The 25,025-nt window shown below is 43.4% G+C and overlaps 6 protein-coding genes and 1 long non-coding RNA gene across 7 annotated transcripts in view; 3 read left to right on the top strand and 4 right to left on the bottom strand.

Annotated features, from left to right (window-relative positions):
- LOC127971401 (uncharacterized) overlaps positions 1 to 25,025 on the top strand; it is a 187,016-nt gene that overhangs the window by 100,225 nt on the left and 61,766 nt on the right. The window contains exons 5-7 of the mRNA XM_052574394.1: positions 5,891 to 6,100; positions 14,313 to 14,522; positions 22,710 to 22,919. Of these exons, the coding sequence (XP_052430354.1) occupies positions 5,891 to 6,100; positions 14,313 to 14,522; positions 22,710 to 22,919 (630 nt within the window). The remainder of the gene's footprint in view (positions 1 to 5,890; positions 6,101 to 14,312; positions 14,523 to 22,709; positions 22,920 to 25,025) is intronic.
- The window catches only part of LOC127971759 (uncharacterized), a 151,184-nt gene that overhangs the window by 91,380 nt on the left and 34,779 nt on the right, over positions 1 to 25,025 (bottom strand). The gene's annotated exons all lie outside the window — the stretch shown is intronic.
- Positions 2,379 to 3,492, bottom strand: LOC127971700 (zona pellucida sperm-binding protein 3-like). The gene is made up of 2 exons (XM_052574908.1): positions 3,168 to 3,492; positions 2,379 to 3,107 (listed from the first exon to the last, which is right to left on the bottom strand). Exons 1-2 carry the CDS (start codon positions 3,404 to 3,406, stop codon positions 2,969 to 2,971), a joined length of 378 nt encoding a protein of 125 aa, XP_052430868.1. The 5' UTR covers positions 3,407 to 3,492; the 3' UTR covers positions 2,379 to 2,968.
- LOC127971620 (zona pellucida sperm-binding protein 4-like) lies at positions 6,808 to 7,839 on the top strand. Its single transcript, XM_052574766.1, has 5 exons — positions 6,808 to 7,009; positions 7,083 to 7,275; positions 7,354 to 7,501; positions 7,581 to 7,653; positions 7,728 to 7,839. The coding sequence occupies exons 1-5, from the start codon at positions 6,823 to 6,825 to the stop codon at positions 7,802 to 7,804; spliced, it is 678 nt and encodes a 225-aa protein (XP_052430726.1). The 5' UTR covers positions 6,808 to 6,822; the 3' UTR covers positions 7,805 to 7,839.
- Positions 10,770 to 13,293, bottom strand: LOC127971413 (zona pellucida sperm-binding protein 3-like). The gene is made up of 8 exons (XM_052574420.1): positions 12,709 to 13,293; positions 12,375 to 12,493; positions 12,191 to 12,294; positions 11,942 to 12,119; positions 11,723 to 11,840; positions 11,559 to 11,641; positions 11,407 to 11,498; positions 10,770 to 11,337 (listed from the first exon to the last, which is right to left on the bottom strand). Exons 1-8 carry the CDS (start codon positions 13,240 to 13,242, stop codon positions 11,258 to 11,260), a joined length of 1,308 nt encoding a protein of 435 aa, XP_052430380.1. The 5' UTR covers positions 13,243 to 13,293; the 3' UTR covers positions 10,770 to 11,257.
- Positions 19,193 to 21,717, bottom strand: LOC127971479 (zona pellucida sperm-binding protein 3-like). Its single transcript, XM_052574504.1, has 8 exons — positions 21,133 to 21,717; positions 20,798 to 20,916; positions 20,614 to 20,717; positions 20,365 to 20,542; positions 20,146 to 20,263; positions 19,982 to 20,064; positions 19,830 to 19,921; positions 19,193 to 19,760 (listed from the first exon to the last, which is right to left on the bottom strand). Exons 1-8 carry the CDS (start codon positions 21,664 to 21,666, stop codon positions 19,681 to 19,683), a joined length of 1,308 nt encoding a protein of 435 aa, XP_052430464.1. The 5' UTR covers positions 21,667 to 21,717; the 3' UTR covers positions 19,193 to 19,680.
- Positions 23,627 to 24,657, top strand: LOC127971637 (zona pellucida sperm-binding protein 4-like). The gene is made up of 5 exons (XM_052574806.1): positions 23,627 to 23,828; positions 23,902 to 24,094; positions 24,172 to 24,319; positions 24,399 to 24,471; positions 24,546 to 24,657. The coding sequence occupies exons 1-5, from the start codon at positions 23,642 to 23,644 to the stop codon at positions 24,620 to 24,622; spliced, it is 678 nt and encodes a 225-aa protein (XP_052430766.1). The 5' UTR covers positions 23,627 to 23,641; the 3' UTR covers positions 24,623 to 24,657.

Genomic DNA, 25,025 nt, shown 5'->3' on the forward strand with positions numbered 1-25,025 from the left:
AAAAGGTTGCTGCTTAGGAGTCTTTCTTACTAGATACATAATGTTCACAAAGCTGACACTTCAAAGTTTACTGTTCAGGAATCAGAATTACTCAGACCGTTATAATCGAGATAAGCTCAAACATGTCAATAAAAATATTAAAAACCTATTGAAGTGTATTAAATGATGTAGGATATGATTTTAGATACATAATGAAGCTAAAGCCACAAGTCTACTAATACTTTGATATTTCAGAATATGATCTCACAAAGTGTGAATTTTATGAAACCTTTTCTAAGACCATGTCATGTGTGTTTTTAGAGAAGGCTCATAAAAGGCTAACAAAATTGATTTATGACTCCTGATTATCTCTTGTTTGGACCGGCAAAACTGCCCCATTCATGATTCTATTGTTCTTCCGAAACGAGCCTTTCACACATCGGCCAGGTATGACACAAAATCCTCATTCTTCATTTATCATCATTCTTTTGTTTTTATTTCGCTACTTTTAGCCTTTGTTCTGGTATTTCAAGGTTTACCAAGCCACATCGCTTCACTTCCAGTATACATTTACCCCACTGTTATCAAAAGCCTTACTATAAAAATACAACAAAACATTTTCTTACAACCTTTGACAAAACTATTACAAAATGCATTATGAAGAAGAACTGCACCTGCTATGTAGCTGCATTAGACCTAACGTTAGCATCAAGCTACATAAGACTATTTATGAAATTATTAGTACACTTTTACTCAAAACTCACTTTAAACCCTGACTGAGGTTTGTAATAACCTCCTTTTGCGATCACATGTGGAATTTGCTATTTATAGCCTTTTACATCGCTGCACAAGTTAGCATTTCAGATGTACATTTTTAATATTGTTATAAAAACGCCCCAAATCTCAAGAAAATCGCATACCAACCATTAACTAACGTAATCGTGTGTTTATTATTTGGATATTTCATGGGTACAGAGGTTTCTCTGTGTTGTTGTGGTCAGATATCAACACGGAAGTGTACAGGAAATGCATCATGGGTAGGACGGGGCGGCATATGATGCACCGTTATGATGGACAAGACACGGGCGAATCCGGTCTCTGTCAGCGCACACACGGAAGACTATACACACAGAGACAGGGCTGGGAGCGGATCATTACCATCAGATCGCGTAAACCAGTGGAAAATGAATAGAAATTATGATTCTGTCTGAAGAAATATAAAGTAAACATCAGTAAATATATCTCTGTGTATATGCAACTTTTGCCTATAAACCCTATTTGACGCTTTTCAGTGAATCTATGACAACACAAACCACTGCAGACGTGACTGAATATGAATGCTTGGTGAATTTCTATTCTAAAAATGGCTCCTATTTTGTACTCCTGACATAAATTACTAAATAACGGTCACTGTTTTATCAAAACATTGGTCAAATATTGAAGCTACAGTCTTTAAACTTTCAACTGATGCGCAGTTTCTCCAGGTCAAGTAAGAGAGTGATGTTTAACGTGCTGTGAAAGTAAAACAATAATCTGGGGCCGGTGACGATCCTTGACAGCAAAGGGGTTAAAGATATTTTGGATGAAAACCGGGAGGCCTGTGACCATCCCCAAGTAAAACACTCGTCGGTCAAGGTCCAGAAAAGTATGAAAAGCACCGTCAGAATTACCCATCTGCCATCAGTGGATGAACCGTAACGTTAGGAAGCGATGAGAACACTTTGTACACAAATGAAACAAAGACTTTATTCAACAGATGGTCTCCTCTGTCTCTCCCCACATCACCCTAGCGCCATTTTGAAAAACACCTGCTGAACGCAAACGGCATATGCTAGTGGATGCCACGGTTCTCTTTCAAATCAAGGCGTAAATTTATGTAGAAAACACAAGCTTGTGGCGCGGCTGACACAGAAGAACGTACACAGTCTGACTACTCCAAGGATGCTTTTCTGGACCTTGACAGTGCATTTTACTTGGCAGTCTGTGGGCCAATCACAAGCCTCCTGGTTTTCCTCCAAAATAAGTTGTGTTCCAAAGATGAACGAAGCTCTTATGGGTTGGGAACGACTTGGGGGCAAGTGATGACGATTTTCAATTTGGGGTGGAGTATCCCTTTAATATTGAAACTGTGCTAGAAACAAACCGCCCAAGATGTTGCACAAGCCAACAGTTTTCAAAAGAGGTCATTCACTGAGAGTCCAAACATTAGTTCTATTTGAGTGTCATTTCGGCAATTATTTTTCAGAATTATAATTGACCTGCTACTGCACAAAAACCCCCTTACGTCAGTACAGGTTCTGCAAGTTTGGCTCCCCAAATACTAAATTGAACTTAAGAGATGCCTGCCATTTTCCTAACACAATGGAAAACCTATAAATAACCCATCTGAAGGTGGAAAATGTTGTGCCAGTGTTGATACTGGGAGTGCGCTTTTATTGTACATGGATTTAAAAGCATTAGAGATGTCAACAAGGAGCATTAGGAAACAAATTTAACTGAGCAAACCTATTTGGGGATGCAAGGAGAAAATTAAACTGCTCATTTGAAGTTACCAACACGAAGAAATCAAGTTCACTGCATAAGAGGCACGCAAAATCTGCAGTGCTTCAAGGAAGTGGACGTTCACGCAGAACTCTTGGCACAAGTGCCAATTAACAGCAGTCCCTTTACAGCATCATGGGCAATGTATTCCACCTTTACAGTACTCATCAAAAGGGAGCTCACAGCAGGTCCCTTTAAAAGGGTTATTAACTTCCCTAACGCGAAAAGGGAGCCTTTCCTTCTGGCAAGAGAATAGGTACAGTAGGACTACCCGCTTCCTCGCTCAAATCAATTGGTTAAACTAGACAAGAAAAACCGAAGCAAGAATAAGTTTGCTCCCCCACATTTATTGAAGACCAGCCAAAGTCTTCTTGTGCTCTTGAACCACTACAGGACCGAGCGAGGCCTTCCCTTCCCACTGAAGGCCTAGAAAAAGCAGACACCAGAGTTAAGTGCTTGAAGGGTCAAAAACCAAGCTTAAAAGCACCTTCCTACCTCCAAAAGGAGAAGCAGCAGTTCCACCATCAGGACCACATGTGGAGTCACAGCAACCACAAACCTGGTGGTTCCCATCAGCAGCAAGCCACCTGCAATACGAAAAATCAGACATGGCACCTTTAGTGTATTCGTAAGTGGCATGAACATACCCATTGGCAAAGGAACAGGATTTGTGGAGCGCGTCACTAGGTGCAGAAGCAAGAGTGGCCTTCAGAACACACGTCATGTAGATCTGCAAGAGACACCACGGGTAAGGGGTCACAAACCAAAGCAAATGGGAGAGGTCGTTCTCCCAAACACTCATAATACATACAGAAGGACTGGATCCCCCCTGGAACATGAAGGCCTCCAGCTGGAACCGGATTTTGTCCTCCTGGGATCGAGGCATGAAGCGCGAGCTGGAAGCTGTGACCTTGGCATCCACAAGACATCTAAAAAAAAGGAGTGAAAAGTAGTTGTCGGGGACAAAGTGGTTACAAGGAGCAAACGCGAGAACAAGTCAACTCTGCAGCATCTGGTGACATGAACACACCCATGATTCTCAATGAACAAATATCTCGGAAGGGCGTTCACATCAGGTACTTGGGTGGCCACACAGCTGTCCACAAACACACGCAGAGGGACGTGGTTGTATACCTTCACAGATGCCTCAACATTAATAACGTCACCCAGGAAGTAAGAGTTTGAAGGCCTCTCAAAGGACCAGTCATCTGCAAGAGGGAAGAACTGCTTAGGCACAGCCTCGTTCAGAAGGCAGGAGGTCTAGAGAAACTGCACAAACCCATCATGAGCTTCAGGGAGAACAGCAAGACTTCTTCACCAGCCTCCGTTGAGGCATAAGGGACCCAAGTTGGCTTCAAGGCATTACCGCTGACATTTTGAAACCTCCCGTTCAAGTTACCAATTAAACGGGCTTCCAGTTCCACCACCGCAAGCAATGCCACGAGTCACAAAAGGTCACTTACCTTTGATAATGGCATTGAACACCAATAACTGCACGGGTAATCGGAGTGCCAGCAAACGCCTCAGGAGTGTAGGTAAGGGCAAAGGTGTAGACAAGCTCATCCTTGGTCATCTATAGGAGACGGACGTTGTTACCTAGAGGATTCTCCCCAAACCCCCCCCCCCCCATTCCTAAAGGCATCTTAGCAAGTCATGCCATAACACTTGGTTACCCGAGTAAGCGGTTATTAAGAGTTTTTCCCCAGATATAGATTCAGGGAACCGTCGATACCAAAACAAGGGCCCATTTTTAGTAGGGTTCAATAAATCTAGTAACACTTAACCGCTCTTACCATCAACACACTATTGCAGTCCTGCAGTTCATTGTCAAAGAAGAGCACCTTGGAGCCTGGGACCAAACCGACAACAGGACATCCTCCCAAAGTCAGACCAGATGGCTGGATCAGTTCACCATTGCTAAACAAGTCCTGCTGTACCTCCACATGAACCCGGTTCTCACCGCATTGAATAGCTACACTACTGGGAGTCACAGGTTGCCTCAAATGGAAGTCCACCGCCATCTCACTCGGCACTTCTGGAACAGTGGGAAACCTCCAGTCCAAAGGCTTCACTGGACCCTGCAACACCTGCTTCTCCTGAAGACCAAGAGGCTCTTGTGCAAATCCTCTGTAGTCAAGACTCTGAGACAGAGAAGCCTTCTGCAAAGTGTTTCCGAGCACTTGAGAAGAAACAGGCACTCTGGAAGCTGGATATGATTGATGCTTCTTGCTTTTTGGACTTTGACTGGATCTCAAACTTCCAAAAGCATTCTTCAGATCAAACACCACAAGCACAACCAGCACTAACACATATTGCAAAAGACCCATCCTGACAAACGTTAACACAATACCCACCAGTCCTCGTCTTTGCCATTAAGTACAGCTTTGAATTTAAGCGGCTCCTCCCCTTTCAGCTTGATTGATTACCTTTGATTCAACAAATTAACAAATGAGAACGTTCTGGAATGTCACTAGCCAATGGAAGGCTTGATAAGGATCTGAGATTTTCATCTACACTTATTCACAATTTTACAATTAAAGTTTGACTGTGTGTCTATGATAGACAATGAATGTCATTAAAAAAGCCCCTGATATGACTCAAATAATATAGAATATTCATAAAAATCTCTCTCTTTTTAAATGGTTTTTAGTTTATCATTGGAAAAGATTTGGAAAAATGTAGAATTACATCACTTGCTCCCCAATGAATCCTCTGCAGTGAATGGGTGGCATCAGAACGAAAGTCCAAAGAGCTGATATAAATATCAATATAATCCACAAGTAATTCACATCAATTACTGTCTTTTGAAGTGAAAGGCTTTGTGTTTATAAGAAACAAATCCATCATTAAGAAATTCAAACTATTGTTTCCGGCCAAAATATGAGTTCATAATCCCAGTTAAAGGTGCCATAGAATGCATTGATACAATATTTTAAATGATATCTACATAAAAAGGTACGTGGCTTGGGTATGGGCAAAAATTCTCCAGAACGGTTTTACATGTCCATTTACAACCCTGGGATTTGTCCACTCAGTTGTTAATGAAGAGGGAGGGACTATCGTTAATTAGCTGAAATCTGTAGAATAGAAAAAGACCAAAGGGCAATGTCTCCTCTTTGTGTTTAGCTGTTGAACAATGGCTGGAAGTTGGTGTTTGGTTCAGATTTCGTTGGTCTGTGCTTTCTGTCATGCTGTTCCACAGTGGAGTAAGTCGCTTCAGGATGCTCAAGCTCTGATGATGCAGCAGACTGACCAGCAGTTTCAGCTCCAGAAGCCAGTTCAACAGCTAACTAACCAACAGTTTCCGCTTCGGAAGCCAGTTCAACAGCTAACTAAGCCGCAGTTTCCACTTCAGAAACCAGTTCAACACCTACCTAACCCGCAATTTCCACTTCAGAAGCCTGTTCAACAGTTAACTAAGCCGCAGTATCCGCTTCAGAAGCCTGTTCAACCGCTAACTAACCAGCAGTTTCCGCTTCGGAAGCCAGTTCAACAGCTAACTAAGCCGCAGTTTCCGCTTCAGAAGCCTGTTCAACAGCTAACTAACCAGCAGTTTCCACTTCAGAAACCAGTTCAACACCTACCTAACCCGCAATTTCCACTTCAGAAGCCTGTTCAACAGTTAACTAAGCCGCAGTTTCCGATTCAGAAGCCAGTTAAACAGCAGTTTCAGAAGCCAGTAGTGCAGGCAGAGCCCTTTGATAAATGTGTAGCTGTAGCTGATTCTGAGCAGATCCAATGTGGTCTACCTGGGATCAGTGGTGCTGAGTGTGAAGCTATCAACTGCTGCTTTAACGGACAGCAGTGTTTCTATGGAAGGGCGGGTAAGTGTTCTCAATCTTATTCCGTTCGTGTCAAACTGATTCTCTGAATTTAACCTGCTCTTGTACCTTGTTCTAGTGACCGTCCAGTGTATTAGAGATGGTCAGTTTGTGGTAGTGGTGTCTAGAGATGTTACTCTGCCTCGACTGAGTCTGGATACGGTTCATCTACTGGGTGGAAATGACCCACCTTGTGCTCCTGTGGGGTCTACACCTTCCTTTGCTATATACCAGTTCCCTGTGACCGCATGTGGCACGAGCGTGATGGTGAGCAGCTGCTACTGGTTTTATTCTGCATTTGCTTGTGATGGACTGGATGCTGACACTGTTCCTATTCACAGGAGGACAGCGGATATGTGGTGTATGAAAACCGAATGACCTCCTCGTATGAAGTGGGGATTGGACCATATGGTTCTATCACAAGGGACAGTCATTTTGAGTAGGTGATCCATGTCTTGGTGTGACCATTAATCCCTGATAAATGCTACAAGCTCGCTGTGTGTCGTCCAGGTTTCTCTTCCAGTGTAGATATTCGGGAACTTCTGTGGAAGCTCTGGTTGTGGAGGTCAACTCTGTTCCTCCACCTCCACCAGTAGCTGCTCCTGGACCTCTCAGGGTGGAGCTCAGACTGGCCAATGGCCAATGCGTCACCAAAGGCTGTGCTGAAGGTAAGGTCTTGTCCTGTGTCTGCCTAAAGCCTTTCAAACTGGAGTCTGGTTAAACCCCAGTGTTGTTCCTCAGGGGATGAGGCCTACACGTCCTATTACAGTGACGCTGATTATCCCATCACAAAAGTCCTGCGAGAGCCTGTGTATGTTGAGGTGCACATTATGGAGAGGACCGACCCCAACATTGTCCTGACGCTGGGACGTTGTTGGACGACTTCAACCCCCAGTCCACTCAGTCTCCCCCAGTGGGACCTTCTGATCGACGGGTGAGTGTACAGCCAATCTTTATCCAGTTAGTCTGCTGGGAGACCCTTTCTAACTTTTTTTTTTTCTCTTGTTTTCAGATGCCCTTACCAGGACGACCGCTATCTGACCACACTGGTTCCAGTGACTGGATCGTCTGGTCTTCAGTTCCCAACCCACTACAAGCGCTTTGTTGTGAAGATGTTCACATTTGTAGATCCAGCCTCACTGGCTGCTCTGCAGGAAACCGTATGCCCCCCTTTACTTGAACATCTGTATATTTACTACTTGTGGATTCTATGACTTGAGCCTCTTTCTTCCCTGTCAGATCTTCATCCACTGCACTACAGAGGTGTGCCATCCATCATCTGGCTCTTGTGAGCAAAGCTGCACCAGGAAACGTGAGTTCTTGCTCTTGACAAGAGGAACTGGGCATTTTAGAAGTGCATTCTCACTTTGAACATCTCTCTTTCAGGAAGAGACACTCGTATCAAGGCTGTCTCTGGGGAGCAGACTGTGGTTTCTAGTGGAGAAGTTACTCTGGTCATGTAAATCTAGTGTTTTTAATAAACTTTTCAGAACCCTTAGGTGTCTTTTTGTCTATTGGTATTGTTTTGGTTCGGCAGAATGCGGGATTACATGCCTCTTCCCAGTGTTTTTATTCTTTCCCCTCTCACTATTAAACCAAGGTTCCACAACCTTTTGTAAGGTTGTGCATTCCTTAATCCTTCCTCCAGTTGCTAACCTGTGGCGGCACAAGGCTCCCCTTATTATTTATTTTATTTTTTTTAACTTGTCTTCCAAACAGTAGTTTGGTTCCCGACATTCAGAATATATAAAGTTATGTGGATTACTTGCGGCTTTTGTTTTAAATACAACTCAAATCGCTGAGCTCAAGTTTTAAGTGGAAATCAATTCTCGACTGTCTTGAAGCAAACACGAAACGGTGTCAATTGTCCGCAACTCAAAGTAGTGATATTAAAGGGATACTTCACCCCAAAATTGTGTCACTAATCACTTACCTACCCCCGTGTTGTTCCAAACCTGTAAAAACTTCATTCGTCTTCGGAACACAATTTAACCCCTTACTTGTCACCACTCATTTTCAGCATGGAGACACAAATGACATAACCAAAATTAAAAGGTTGCTGCTTAGGAGTCTTTCTTACTAGATACATAATGTTCACAAAGCTGACACTTCAAAGTTTACTGTTCAGGAATCAGAATTACTCAGACCGTTATAATCGAGATAAGCTCAAACATGTCAATAAAAATATTAAAAACCTATTGAAGTGTATTAAATGATGTAGGATATGATTTTAGATACATAATGAAGCTAAAGCCACAAGTCTACTAATACTTTGATATTTCAGAATATGATCTCACAAAGTGTGAATTTTATGAAACCTTTTCTAAGACCATGTCATGTGTGTTTTTAGAGAAGGCTCATAAAAGGCTAACAAAATTGATTTATGACTCCTGATTATCTCTTGTTTGGACCGGCAAAACTGCCCCATTCATGATTCTATTGTTCTTCCGAAACGAGCCTTTCACACATCGGCCAGGTATGACACAAAATCCTCATTCTTCATTTATCATCATTCTTTTGTTTTTATTTCGCTACTTTTAGCCTTTGTTCTGGTATTTCAAGGTTTACCAAGCCACATCGCTTCACTTCCAGTATACATTTACCCCACTGTTATCAAAAGCCTTACTATAAAAATACAACAAAACATTTTCTTACAACCTTTGACAAAACTATTACAAAATGCATTATGAAGAAGAACTGCACCTGCTATGTAGCTGCATTAGACCTAACGTTAGCATCAAGCTACATAAGACTATTTATGAAATTATTAGTACACTTTTACTCAAAACTCACTTTAAACCCTGACTGAGGTTTGTAATAACCTCCTTTTGCGATCACATGTGGAATTTGCTATTTATAGCCTTTTACATCGCTGCACAAGTTAGCATTTCAGATGTACATTTTTAATATTGTTATAAAAACGCCCCAAATCTCAAGAAAATCGCATACCAACCATTAACTAACGTAATCGTGTGTTTATTATTTGGATATTTCATGGGTACAGAGGTTTCTCTGTGTTGTTGTGGTCAGATATCAACACGGAAGTGTACAGGAAATGCATCATGGGTAGGACGGGGCGGCATATGATGCACCGTTATGATGGACAAGACACGGGCGAATCCGGTCTCTGTCAGCGCACACACGGAAGACTATACACACAGAGACAGGGCTGGGAGCGGATCATTACCATCAGATCGCGTAAACCAGTGGAAAATGAATAGAAATTATGATTCTGTCTGAAGAAATATAAAGTAAACATCAGTAAATATATCTCTGTGTATATGCAACTTTTGCCTATAAACCCTATTTGACGCTTTTCAGTGAATCTATGACAACACAAACCACTGCAGACGTGACTGAATATGAATGCTTGGTGAATTTCTATTCTAAAAATGGCTCCTATTTTGTACTCCTGACATAAATTACTAAATAACGGTCACTGTTTTATCAAAACATTGGTCAAATATTGAAGCTACAGTCTTTAAACTTTCAACTGATGCGCAGTTTCTCCAGGTCAAGTAAGAGAGTGATGTTTAACGTGCTGTGAAAGTAAAACAATAATCTGGGGCCGGTGACGATCCTTGACAGCAAAGGGGTTAAAGATATTTTGGATGAAAACCGGGAGGCCTGTGACCATCCCCAAGTAAAACACTCGTCGGTCAAGGTCCAGAAAAGTATGAAAAGCACCGTCAGAATTACCCATCTGCCATCAGTGGATGAACCGTAACGTTAGGAAGCGATGAGAACACTTTGTACACAAATGAAACAAAGACTTTATTCAACAGATGGTCTCCTCTGTCTCTCCCCACATCACCCTAGCGCCATTTTGAAAAACACCTGCTGAACGCAAACGGCATATGCTAGTGGATGCCACGGTTCTCTTTCAAATCAAGGCGTAAATTTATGTAGAAAACACAAGCTTGTGGCGCGGCTGACACAGAAGAACGTACACAGTCTGACTACTCCAAGGATGCTTTTCTGGACCTTGACAGTGCATTTTACTTGGCAGTCTGTGGGCCAATCACAAGCCTCCTGGTTTTCCTCCAAAATAAGTTGTGTTCCAAAGATGAACGAAGCTCTTATGGGTTGGGAACGACTTGGGGGCAAGTGATGACGATTTTCAATTTGGGGTGGAGTATCCCTTTAATATTGAAACTGTGCTAGAAACAAACCGCCCAAGATGTTGCACAAGCCAACAGTTTTCAAAAGAGGTCATTCACTGAGAGTCCAAACATTAGTTCTATTTGAGTGTCATTTCGGCAATTATTTTTCAGAATTATAATTGACCTGCTACTGCACAAAAACCCCCTTACGTCAGTACAGGTTCTGCAAGTTTGGCTCCCCAAATACTAAATTGAACTTAAGAGATGCCTGCCATTTTCCTAACACAATGGAAAACCTATAAATAACCCATCTGAAGGTGGAAAATGTTGTGCCAGTGTTGATACTGGGAGTGCGCTTTTATTGTACATGGATTTAAAAGCATTAGAGATGTCAACAAGGAGCATTAGGAAACAAATTTAACTGAGCAAACCTATTTGGGGATGCAAGGAGAAAATTAAACTGCTCATTTGAAGTTACCAACACGAAGAAATCAAGTTCACTGCATAAGAGGCACGCAAAATCTGCAGTGCTTCAAGGAAGTGGACGTTCACGCAGAACTCTTGGCACAAGTGCCAATTAACAGCAGTCCCTTTACAGCATCATGGGCAATGTATTCCACCTTTACAGTACTCATCAAAAGGGAGCTCACAGCAGGTCCCTTTAAAAGGGTTATTAACTTCCCTAACGCGAAAAGGGAGCCTTTCCTTCTGGCAAGAGAATAGGTACAGTAGGACTACCCGCTTCCTCGCTCAAATCAATTGGTTAAACTAGACAAGAAAAACCGAAGCAAGAATAAGTTTGCTCCCCCACATTTATTGAAGACCAGCCAAAGTCTTCTTGTGCTCTTGAACCACTACAGGACCGAGCGAGGCCTTCCCTTCCCACTGAAGGCCTAGAAAAAGCAGACACCAGAGTTAAGTGCTTGAAGGGTCAAAAACCAAGCTTAAAAGCACCTTCCTACCTCCAAAAGGAGAAGCAGCAGTTCCACCATCAGGACCACATGTGGAGTCACAGCAACCACAAACCTGGTGGTTCCCATCAGCAGCAAGCCACCTGCAATACGAAAAATCAGACATGGCACCTTTAATGTATTCGTAAGTGGCATGAACATACCCATTGGCAAAGGAACAGGATTTGTGGAGCGCGTCACTAGGTGCAGAAGCAAGAGTGGCCTTCAGAACACACGTCATGTAGATCTGCAAGAGACACCACGGGTAAGGGGTCACAAACCAAAGCAAATGGGAGAGGTCGTTCTCCCAAACACTCATAATACATACAGAAGGACTGGATCCCCCCTGGAACATGAAGGCCTCCAGCTGGAACCGGATTTTGTCCTCCTGGGATCGAGGCATGAAGCGCGAGCTGGAAGCTGTGACCTTGGCATCCACAAGACATCTAAAAAAAAGGAGTGAAAAGTAGTTGTCGGGGACAAAGTGGTTACAAGGAGCAAACGCGAGAACAAGTCAACTCTGCAGCATCTGGTGACATGAACACACCCATGATTCTCAATGAACAAATATCTCGGAAGGGCGTTCACATCAGGTACTTGGGTGGCCACACAGCTGTCCACAAACACACGCAGAGGGACGTGGTTGTATACCTTCACAGATGCCTCAACATTAATAACGTCACCCAGGAAGTAAGAGTTTGAAGGCCTCTCAAAGGACCAGTCATCTGCAAGAGGGAAGAACTGCTTAGGCACAGCCTCGTTCAGAAGGCAGGAGGTCTAGAGAAACTGCACAAACCCATCATGAGCTTCAGGGAGAACAGCAAGACTTCTTCACCAGCCTCCGTTGAGGCATAAGGGACCCAAGTTGGCTTCAAGGCATTACCGCTGACATTTTGAAACCTGCCGTTCAAGTTACCAATTAAACGGGCTTCCAGTTCCACCACCGCAAGCAATGCCACGAGTCACAAAAGGTCACTTACCTTTGATAATGGCATTGAACACCAATAACTGCACCACCTGCACGGGTAATCGGAGTGCCAGCAAACGCCTCAGGAGTGTAGGTAAGGGCAAAGGTGTAGACAAGCTCATCCTTGGTCATCTATAGGAGACGGACGTTGTTACCTAGAGGATTCTCCCCAAACCCCCCCCATTCCTAAAGGCATCTTAGCAAGTCATGCCATAACACTTGGTTACCCGAGTAAGCGGTTATTAAGAGTTTTTCCCCAGATATAGATTCAGGGAACCGTCGATACCAAAACAAGGGCCCATTTTTAGTAGGGTTCAATAAATCTAGTAACACTTAACCGCTCTTACCATCAACACACTATTGCAGTCCTGCAGTTCATTGTCAAAGAAGAGCACCTTGGAGCCTGGGACCAAACCGACAACAGGACATCCTCCCAAAGTCAGACCAGATGGCTGGATCAGTTCACCATTGCTAAACAAGTCCTGCTGTACCTCCACATGAACCCGGTTCTCACCGCATTGAATAGCTACACTACTGGGAGTCACAGGTTGCCTCAAATGGAAGTCCACCGCCATCTCACTCGGCACTTCTGGAACAGTGGGAAACCTCCAGTCCAAAGGCTTCACTGGACCCTGCAACACCTGCTTCTCCTGAAGACCAAGAGGCTCTTGTGCAAATCCTCTGTAGTCAAGACTCTGAGACAGAGAAGCCTTCTGCAAAGTGTTTCCGAGCACTTGAGAAGAAACAGGCACTCTGGAAGCTGGATATGATTGATGCTTCTTGCTTTTTGGACTTTGACTGGATCTCAAACTTCCAAAAGCATTCTTCAGATCAAACACCACAAGCACAACCAGCACTAACACATATTGCAAAAGACCCATCCTGACAAACGTTAACACAATACCCACCAGTCCTCGTCTTTGCCATTAAGTACAGCTTTGAATTTAAGCGGCTCCTCCCCTTTCAGCTTGATTGATTACCTTTGATTCAACAAATTAACAAATGAGAACGTTCTGGAATGTCACTAGCCAATGGAAGGCTTGATAAGGATCTGAGATTTTCATCTACACTTATTCACAATTTTACAATTAAAGTTTGACTGTGTGTCTATGATAGACAATGAATGTCATTAAAAAAGCCCCTGATATGACTCAAATAATATAGAATATTCATAAAAATCTCTCTCTTTTTAAATGGTTTTTAGTTTATCATTGGAAAAGATTTGGAAAAATGTAGAATTACATCACTTGCTCCCCAATGAATCCTCTGCAGTGAATGGGTGGCATCAGAACGAAAGTCCAAAGAGCTGATATAAATATCAATATAATCCACAAGTAATTCACATCAATTACTGTCTTTTGAAGTGAAAGGCTTTGTGTTTATAAGAAACAAATCCATCGTTAAGAAATTCAAACTATTGTTTCCGGCCAAAATATGAGTTCATAATCCCAGTTAAAGGTGCCATAGAATGCATTGATACAATATTTTAAATGATATCTACATAAAAAGGTACGTGGCTTGGGTATGGGCAAAAATTCTCCAGAACGGTTTTACATGTCCATTTACAACCCTGGGATTTGTCCACTCAGTTGTTAATGAAGAGGGAGGGACTATTGTTAATTAGCTGAAATCTGTAGAATAGAAAAAGACCAAAGGGCAATGTCTCCTCTTTGTGTTTAGCTGTTGAAAAATGGCTGGAAGTTGGTGTTTGGTTCAGATTTCGTTGGTCTGTGCTTTCTGTCATGCTGTTCCACAGTGGAGTAAGTCGCTTCAGGATGCTCAAGCTCTGATGATGCAGCAGACTGACCAGCAGTTTCAGCTCCAGCAGACTGACCAGCAGTTTCAGCTCCAGAAGCCAGTTCAACAGCTAACTAACCAACCGTTTCCGCTTCGGAAGCCAGTTCAACAGCTAACTAAGCCGCAGTTTCCACTTCAGAAACCAGTTCAACACCTACCTAACCCGCAATTTCCACTTCAGAAGCCTGTTCAACAGTTAACTAAGCCGCAGTATCCGCTTCAGAAGCCTGTTCAACCGCTAACTAACCAGCAGTTTCCGCTTCGGAAGCCAGTTCAACAGCTAACTAAGCCGCAGTTTCCGCTTCAGAAGCCTGTTCAACAGCTAACTAACCAGCAGTTTCCACTTCAGAAACCAGTTCAACACCTACCTAACCCGCAATTTCCACTTCAGAAGCCTGTTCAACAGTTAACTAAGCCGCAGTTTCCGATTCAGAAGCCAGTTAAACAGCAGTTTCAGAAGCCAGTAGTGCAGGCAGAGCCCTTTGATAAATGTGTAGCTGTAGCTGATTCTGAGCAGATCCAATGTGGTCTACCTGGGATCAGTGGTGCTGAGTGTGAAGCTATCAACTGCTGCTTTAACGGACAGCAGTGTTTCTATGGAAGGGCGGGTAAGTGTTCTCAATCTTATTCCGTTCGTGTCAAACTGATTCTCTGAATTTAACCTGCTCTTGTACCTTGTTCTAGTGACCGTCCAGTGTATTAGAGATGGTCAGTTTGTGGTAGTGGTGTCTAGAGATGTTACTCTGCCTCGACTGAGTCTGGATACGGTTCATCTACTGGGTGGAAATGACCCACCTTGTGCTCCTGTGGGGTCTACACCTTCCTTTGCTATATACCAGTTCCCTGTGACCGCATGTGGCACGAGCGTGATGGTGAGCAGCTGCTACTGGTTTTATTCTGCATTTGCTTGTGATGGACTGGATGCTGACACTGTTCCTATTCACAGGAGGACAGCGGATATGTGGTGTATGAAAACCGAATGACCTCCTCGTATGAAGTGGGGATTGGACCATATGGTTCTATCACAAGGGACAGTCATTTTGAGTAGGTGATCCATGTCTTGGTGTGACCATTAATCCCTGATAAATGCTACAAGCTCGCTGTGTGTCGTCCAGGTTTCTCTTCCAGTGTAGATATTCGGGAACTTCTGTGGAAGCTCTGGTTGTGGAGGTCAACTCTGTTCCTCCACCTCCACCAGTAGCTGCTCCTGGACCTCTCAGGGTGGAGCTCAGACTGGCCAATGGCCAATGCGTCACCAAAGGCTGTGCTGAAGGTAAGGTCTTGTCCTGTGTCTGCCTAAAGCCTTTCAAACTGGAGTCTGGTTAAACCCCAGTGTTGTTCCTCAGGGGATGAGGCCTACACGTCCTATTACAGTGACGCTGATTATCCCATCACAAAAGTCCTGCGAGAGCCTGTGTATGTTGAGGTGCACATTATGGAGAGGACCGACCCCAACATTGTCCTGACGCTGGGACGTTGTTGGACGACTTCAACCCCCAGTCCACTCAGTCTCCCCCAGTGGGACCTTCTGATCGACGGGTGAGTGTACAGCCAATCTTTATCCAGTTAGTCTGCTGGGAGACCCTTTCTAACTTTTTTTTTCTCTTGTTTTCAGATGCCCTTACCAGGACGACCGCTATCTGACCACACTGGTTCCAGTGACTGGATCGTCTGGTCTTCAGTTCCCAACCCACTACAAGCGCTTTGTTGTGAAGATGTTCACATTTGTAGATCCAGCCTCACTGGCTGCTCTGCAGGAAACCGTATGCCCCCCTTTACTTGAACATCTGTATATTTACTACTTGTGGATTCTATGACTTGAGCCTCTTTCTTCCCTGTCAGATCTTCATCCACTGCACTACAGAGGTGTGCCATCCATCATCTGGCTCTTGTGAGCAAAGCTGCACCAGGAAACGTGAGTTCTTGCTCTTGACAAGAGGAACTGGGCATTTTAGAAGTGCATTCTCACTTTGAACATCTCTCTTTCAGGAAGAGACACTCGTATCAAGGCTGTCTCTGGGGAGCAGATTGTGGTTTCTAGTGGAGAAGTTACTCTGGTCATGTAAATCTAGTGTTTTTAATAAACTTTTCAGAACCCTTAGGTGTCTTTTTGTCTATTGGTATTGTTTTGGTTCGGCAGAATGCGGGATTACATGCCTCTTCCCAGTGTTTTTATTCTTTCCCCTCTCACTATTAAACCAAGGTTCCACAACCTTTTGTAAGGTTGTGCATTCCTTAATCCTTCCTCCAGTTGCTAACCTGGGGCGGCACAAGGCTCCCCTTATTATTATTTATTTTATTTTTTTTAACTTGTCTTCCAAACAGTAGTTTGGTTCCCGACATTCAGAATATATAAAGTTATGTGGATTACTTGCGGCTTTTGTTTTAAATACAACTCAAATCGCTGAGCTCAAGTTTTAAGTGGAAATCAATTCTCGACTGTCTTGAAGCAAACACGAAACGGTGTCAATTGTCCGCAACTCAAAGTAGTGATATTAAAGGGATACTTCACCCCAAAATTGTGTCACTAATCACTTACCTACCCCCGTGTTGTTCCAAACCTGTAAAAACTTCATTCGTCTTCGGAACACAATTTAACCCCTTACTTGTCACCACTCATTTTCAGCATGGAGACACAAATGACATAACCAAAATTAAAAGGTTGCTGCTTAGGAGTCTTTCTTACTAGATACATAATGTTCACAAAGCTGACACTTCAAAGTTTACTGTTCAGGAATCAGAATTACTCAGACCGTTATAATCGAGATAAGCTCAAACATGTCAATAAAAATATTAAAAACCTATTGAAGTGTATTAAATGATGTAGGATATGATTTTAGATACATAATGAAGCTAAAGCCACAAGTCTACTAATACTTTGATATTTCAGAATATGATCTCACAAAGTGTGAATTTTATGAAACCTTTTCTAAGACCATGTCATGTGTGTTTTTAGAGAAGGCTCATAAAAGGCTAACAAAATTGATTTATGACTCCTGATTATCTCTTGTTTGGACCGGCAAAACTGCCCCATTCATGATTCTATTGTTCTTCCGAAACGAGCCTTTCACACATCGGCCAGGTATGACACAAAATCCTCATTCTTCATTTATCATCATTCTTTTGTTTTTATTTCGCTACTTTTAGCCTTTGTTCTGGTATTTCAAGGTTTACCAAGCCACATCGCTTCACTTCCAGTATACATTTACCCCACTGTTATCAAAAGCCTTACTATAAAAATACAACAAAACATTTTCTTACAACCTTTGACAAAACTATTACAAAATGCATTATGAAGAAGAACTGCACCTGCTATGTAGCTGCATTAGACCTGACGTTAGCATCAAGCTACATAAGACTATTTATGAAATTATTAGTACACTTTTACTCAAAACTCACTTTAAACCCTGACTGAGGTTTGTAATAACCTCCTTTTGCGATCACATGTGGAATTTGCTATTTATAGCCTTTTACATCGCTGCACAAGTTAGCATTTCAGATGTACATTTTTAATATTGTTATAAAAACGCCCCAAATCTCAAGAAAATCGCATACCAACCATTAACTAACGTAATCGTGTGTTTATTATTTGGATATTTCATGGGTACAGAGGTTTCTCTGTGTTGTTGTGGTCAGATATCAACACGGAAGTGTACAGGAAATGCATCATGGGTAGGACGGGGCGGCATATGATGCACCGTTATGATGGACAAGACACGGGCGAATCCGGTCTCTGTCAGCGCACACACGGAAGACTATACACACAGAGACAGGGCTGGCAGCGGATCATTACCATCAGATCGCGTAAACCAGTGGAAAATGAATAGAAATTATGATTCTGTCTGAAGAAATATAAAGTAAACATCAGTAAATATATCTCTGTGTATATGCAACTTTTGCCTATAAACCCTATTTGACGCTTTTCAGTGAATCTATGACAACACAAACCACTGCAGACGTGACTGAATATGAATGCTTGGTGAATTTCTATTCTAAAAATGGCTCCTATTTTGTACTCCTGACATAAATTACTAAATAACGGTCACTGTTTTATCAAAACATTGGTCAAATATTGAAGCTACAGTCTTTAAACTTTCAACTGATGCGCAGTTTCTCCAGGTCAAGTAAGAGAGTGATGTTTAACGTGCTGTGAAAGTAAAACAATAATCTGGGGCCGGTGACGATCCTTGACAGCAAAGGGGTTAAAGATATTTTGGATGAAAACCGGGAGGCCTGTGACCATCCCCAAGTAAAACACTCGTCGGTCAAGGTCCAGAAAAGTATGAAAAGCACCGTCAGAATTACCCATCTGCCATCAGTGGATGAACCGTAACGTTAGGAAGCGATGAGAACACTTTGTACACAAATGAAACAAAGACTTTATTCAACAGATGGTCTCCTCTGTCTCTCCCCACATCACCCTAGCGCCATTTTGAAAAACACCTGCTGAACGCAAACGGCATATGCTAGTGGATGCCACGGTTCTCTTTCAAATCAAGGCGTAAATTTATGTAGAAAACACAAGCTTGTGGCGCGGCTGACACAGAAGAACGTACACAGTCTGACTACTCCAAGGATGCTTTTCTGGACCTTGACAGTGCATTTTACTTGGCAGTCTGTGGGCCAATCACAAGCCTCCTGGTTTTCCTCCAAAATAAGTTGTGTTCCAAAGATGAACGAAGCTCTTATGGGTTGGGAACGACTTGGGGGCAAGTGATGACGATTTTCAATTTGGGGTGGAGTATCCCTTTAATATTGAAACTGTGCTAGAAACAAACCGCCCAAGATGTTGCACAAGCCAACAGTTTTCAAAAGAGGTCATTCACTGAGAGTCCAAACATTAGTTCTATTTGAGTGTCATTTCGGCAATTATTTTTCAGAATTATAATTGACCTGCTACTGCACAAAAACCCCCTTACGTCAGTACAGGTTCTGCAAGTTTGGCTCCCCAAATACTAAATTGAACTTAAGAGATGCCTGCCATTTTCCTAACACAATGGAAAACCTATAAATAACCCATCTGAAGGTGGAAAATGTTGTGCCAGTGTTGATACTGGGAGTGCGCTTTTATTGTACATGGATTTAAAAGCATTAGAGATGTCAACAAGGAGCATTAGGAAACAAATTTAACTGAGCAAACCTATTTGGGGATGCAAGGAGAAAATTAAACTGCTCATTTGAAGTTACCAACACGAAGAAATCAAGTTCACTGCATAAGAGGCACGCAAAATCTGCAGTGCTTCAAGGAAGTGGACGTTCACGCAGAACTCTTGGCACAAGTGCCAATTAACAGCAGTCCCTTTACAGCATCATGGGCAATGTATTCCACCTTTACAGTACTCATCAAAAGGGAGCTCACAGCAGGTCCCTTTAAAAGGGTTATTAACTTCCCTAACGCGAAAAGGGAGCCTTTCCTTCTGGCAAGAGAATAGGTACAGTAGGACTACCCGCTTCCTCGCTCAAATCAATTGGTTAAACTAGACAAGAAAAACCGAAGCAAGAATAAGTTTGCTCCCCCACATTTATTGAAGACCAGCCAAAGTCTTCTTGTGCTCTTGAACCACTACAGGACCGAGCGAGGCCTTCCCTTCCCACTGAAGGCCTAGAAAAAGCAGACACCAGAGTTAAGTGCTTGAAGGGTCAAAAACCAAGCTTAAAAGCACCTTCCTACCTCCAAAAGGAGAAGCAGCAGTTCCACCATCAGGACCACATGTGGAGTCACAGCAACCACAAACCTGGTGGTTCCCATCAGCAGCAAGCCACCTGCAATACGAAAAATCAGACATGGCACCTTTAATGTATTCGTAAGTGGCATGAACATACCCATTGGCAAAGGAACAGGATTTGTGGAGCGCGTCACTAGGTGCAGAAGCAAGAGTGGCCTTCAGAACACACGTCATGTAGATCTGCAAGAGACACCACGGGTAAGGGGTCACAAACCAAAGCAAATGGGAGAGGTCGTTCTCCCAAACACTCATAATACATACAGAAGGACTGGATCCCCCCTGGAACATGAAGGCCTCCAGCTGGAACCGGATTTTGTCCTCCTGGGATCGAGGCATGAAGCGCGAGCTGGAAGCTGTGACCTTGGCATCCACAAGACATCTAAAAAAAAGGAGTGAAAAGTAGTTGTCGGGGACAAAGTGGTTACAAGGAGCAAACGCGAGAACAAGTCAACTCTGCAGCATCTGGTGACATGAACACACCCATGATTCTCAATGAACAAATATCTCGGAAGGGCGTTCACATCAGGTACTTGGGTGGCCACACAGCTGTCCACAAACACACGCAGAGGGACGTGGTTGTATACCTTCACAGATGCCTCAACATTAATAACGTCACCCAGGAAGTAAGAGTTTGAAGGCCTCTCAAAGGACCAGTCATCTGCAAGAGGGAAGAACTGCTTAGGCACAGCCTCGTTCAGAAGGCAGGAGGTCTAGAGAAACTGCACAAACCCATCATGAGCTTCAGGGAGAACAGCAAGACTTCTTCACCAGCCTCCGTTGAGGCATAAGGGACCCAAGTTGGCTTCAAGGCATTACCGCTGACATTTTGAAACCTGCCGTTCAAGTTACCAATTAAACGGGCTTCCAGTTCCACCACCGCAAGCAATGCCACGAGTCACAAAAGGTCACTTACCTTTGATAATGGCATTGAACACCAATAACTGCACCACCTGCACGGGTAATCGGAGTGCCAGCAAACGCCTCAGGAGTGTAGGTAAGGGCAAAGGTGTAGACAAGCTCATCCTTGGTCATCTATAGGAGACGGACGTTGTTACCTAGAGGATTCTCCCCAAACCCCCCCCCATTCCTAAAGGCATCTTAGCAAGTCATGCCATAACACTTGGTTACCCGAGTAAGCGGTTATTAAGAGTTTTTCCCCAGATATAGATTCAGGGAACCGTCGATACCAAAACAAGGGCCCATTTTTAGTAGGGTTCAATAAATCTAGTAACACTTAACCGCTCTTACCATCAACACACTATTGCAGTCCTGCAGTTCATTGTCAAAGAAGAGCACCTTGGAGCCTGGGACCAAACCGACAACAGGACATCCTCCCAAAGTCAGACCAGATGGCTGGATCAGTTCACCATTGCTAAACAAGTCCTGCTGTACCTCCACATGAACCCGGTTCTCACCGCATTGAATAGCTACACTACTGGGAGTCACAGGTTGCCTCAAATGGAAGTCCACCGCCATCTCACTCGGCACTTCTGGAACAGTGGGAAACCTCCAGTCCAAAGGCTTCACTGGACCCTGCAACACCTGCTTCTCCTGAAGACCAAGAGGCTCTTGTGCAAATCCTCTGTAGTCAAGACTCTGAGACAGAGAAGCCTTCTGCAAAGTGTTTCCGAGCACTTGAGAAGAAACAGGCACTCTGGAAGCTGGATATGATTGATGCTTCTTGCTTTTTGGACTTTGACTGGATCTCAAACTTCCAAAAGCATTCTTCAGATCAAACACCACAAGCACAACCAGCACTAACACATATTGCAAAAGACCCATCCTGACAAACGTTAACACAATACCCACCAGTCCTCGTCTTTGCCATTAAGTACAGCTTTGAATTTAAGCGGCTCCTCCCCTTTCAGCTTGATTGATTACCTTTGATTCAACAAATTAACAAATGAGAACGTTCTGGAATGTCACTAGCCAATGGAAGGCTTGATAAGGATCTGAGATTTTCATCTACACTTATTCACAATTTTACAATTAAAGTTTGACTGTGTGTCTATGATAGACAATGAATGTCATTAAAAAAGCCCCTGATATGACTCAAATAATATAGAATATTCATAAAAATCTCTCTCTTTTTAAATGGTTTTTAGTTTATCATTGGAAAAGATTTGGAAAAATGTAGAATTACATCACTTGCTCCCCAATGAATCCTCTGCAGTGAATGGGTGGCATCAGAACGAAAGTCCAAAGAGCTGATATAAATATCAATATAATCCACAAGTAATTCACATCAATTACTGTCTTTTGAAGTGAAAGGCTTTGTGTTTATAAGAAACAAATCCATCGTTAAGAAATTCAAACTATTGTTTCCGGCCAAAATATGAGTTCATAATCCCAGTTAAAGGTGCCATAGAATGCATTGATACAATATTTTAAATGATATCTACATAAAAAGGTACGTGGCTTGGGTATGGGCAAAAATTCTCCAGAACGGTTTTACATGTCCATTTACAACCCTGGGATTTGTCCACTCAGTTGTTAATGAAGAGGGAGGGACTATCGTTAATTAGCTGAAATCTGTAGAATAGAAAAAGACCAAAGGGCAATGTCTCCTCTTTGTGTTTAGCTGTTGAACAATGGCTGGAAGTTGGTGTTTGGTTCAGATTTCGTTGGTCTGTGCTTTCTGTCATGCTGTTCCACAGTGGAGTAAGTCGCTTCAGGATGCTCAAGCTCTGATGATGCAGCAGACTGACCAGCAGTTTCAGCTCCAGAAGCCAGTTCAACAGCTAACTAACCAACAGTTTCCGCTTCGGAAGCCAGTTCAACAGCTAACTAAGCCGCAGTTTCCACTTCAGAAACCAGTTCAACACCTACCTAACCCGCAATTTCCACTTCAGAAGCCTGTTCAACAGTTAACTAAGCCGCAGTATCCGCTTCAGAAGCCTGTTCAACCGCTAACTAACCAGCAGTTTCCGCTTCGGAAGCCAGTTCAACAGCTAACTAAGCCGCAGTTTCCGCTTCAGAAGCCTGTTCAACAGCTAACTAACCAGCAGTTTCCACTTCAGAAACCAGTTCAACACCTACCTAACCCGCAATTTCCACTTCAGAAGCCTGTTCAACAGTTAACTAAGCCGCAGTTTCCGATTCAGAAGCCAGTTAAACAGCAGTTTCAGAAGCCAGTAGTGCAGGCAGAGCCCTTTGATAAATGTGTAGCTGTAGCTGATTCTGAGCAGATCCAATGTGGTCTACCTGGGATCAGTGGTGCTGAGTGTGAAGCTATCAACTGCTGCTTTAACGGACAGCAGTGTTTCTATGGAAGGGCGGGTAAGTGTTCTCAATCTTATTCCGTTCGTGTCAAACTGATTCTCTGAATTTAACCTGCTCTTGTACCTTGTTCTAGTGACCGTCCAGTGTATTAGAGATGGTCAGTTTGTGGTAGTGGTGTCTAGAGATGTTACTCTGCCTCGACTGAGTCTGGATACGGTTCATCTACTGGGTGGAAATGACCCACCTTGTGCTCCTGTGGGGTCTACACCTTCCTTTGCTATATACCAGTTCCCTGTGACCGCATGTGGCACGAGCGTGATGGTGAGCAGCTGCTACTGGTTTTATTCTGCATTTGCTTGTGATGGACTGGATGCTGACACTGTTCCTATTCACAGGAGGACAGCGGATATGTGGTGTATGAAAACCGAATGACCTCCTCGTATGAAGTGGGGATTGGACCATATGGTTCTATCACAAGGGACAGTCATTTTGAGTAGGTGATCCATGTCTTGGTGTGACCATTAATCCCTGATAAATGCTACAAGCTCGCTGTGTGTCGTCCAGGTTTCTCTTCCAGTGTAGATATTCGGGAACTTCTGTGGAAGCTCTGGTTGTGGAGGTCAACTCTGTTCCTCCACCTCCACCAGTAGCTGCTCCTGGACCTCTCAGGGTGGAGCTCAGACTGGCCAATGGCCAATGCGTCACCAAAGGCTGTGCTGAAGGTAAGGTCTTGTCCTGTGTCTGCCTAAAGCCTTTCAAACTGGAGTCTGGTTAAACCCCAGTGTTGTTCCTCAGGGGATGAGGCCTACACGTCCTATTACAGTGACGCTGATTATCCCATCACAAAAGTCCTGCGAGAGCCTGTGTATGTTGAGGTGCACATTATGGAGAGGACCGACCCCAACATTGTCCTGACGCTGGGACGTTGTTGGACGACTTCAACCCCCAGTCCACTCAGTCTCCCCCAGTGGGACCTTCTGATCGACGGGTGAGTGTACAGCCAATCTTTATCCAGTTAGTCTGCTGGGAGACCCTTTCTAACTTTTTTTTTTCTCTTGTTCTCAGATGCCCTTACCAGGACGACCGCTATCTGACCACACTGGTTCCAGTGACTGGATCGTCTGGTCTTCAGTTCCCAACCCACTACAAGCGCTTTGTTGTGAAGATGTTCACATTTGTAGATCCAGCCTCACTGGCTGCTCTGCAGGAAACCGTATGCCCCCCTTTACTTGAACATCTGTATATTTACTACTTGTGGATTCTATGACTTGAGCCTCTTTCTTCCCTGTCAGATCTTCATCCACTGCACTACAGAGGTGTGCCATCCATCATCTGGCTCTTGTGAGCAAAGCTGCACCAGGAAACGTGAGTTCTTGCTCTTGACAAGAGGAACTGGGCATTTTAGAAGTGCATTCTCACTTTGAACATCTCTCTTTCAGGAAGAGACACTCGTATCAAGGCTGTCTCTGGGGAGCAGACTGTGGTTTCTAGTGGAGAAGTTACTCTGGTCATGTAAATCTAGTGTTTTTAATAAACTTTTCAGAACCCTTAGGTGTCTTTTTGTCTATTGGTATTGTTTTGGTTCGGCAGAATGCGGGATTACATGCCTCTTCCCAGTGTTTTTATTCTTTCCCCTCTCACTATTAAACCAAGGTTCCACAACCTTTTGTAAGGTTGTGCATTCCTTAATCCTTCCTCCAGTTGCTAACCTGTGGCGGCACAAGGCTCCCCTTATTATTATTTATTTTATTTTTTTTAACTTGTCTTCCAAACAGTAGTTTGGTTCCCGACATTCAGAATATATAAAGTTATGTGGATTACTTGCGGCTTTTGTTTTAAATACAACTCAAATCGCTGAGCTCAAGTTTTAAGTGGAAATCAATTCTCGACTGTCTTGAAGCAAACACGAAACGGTGTCA

The sequence above is a fragment of the Carassius gibelio genome, chromosome A4 (assembly GCF_023724105.1).
Source record: "Carassius gibelio isolate Cgi1373 ecotype wild population from Czech Republic chromosome A4, carGib1.2-hapl.c, whole genome shotgun sequence".
Taxonomy (NCBI): domain Eukaryota; kingdom Metazoa; phylum Chordata; class Actinopteri; order Cypriniformes; family Cyprinidae; genus Carassius; species Carassius gibelio.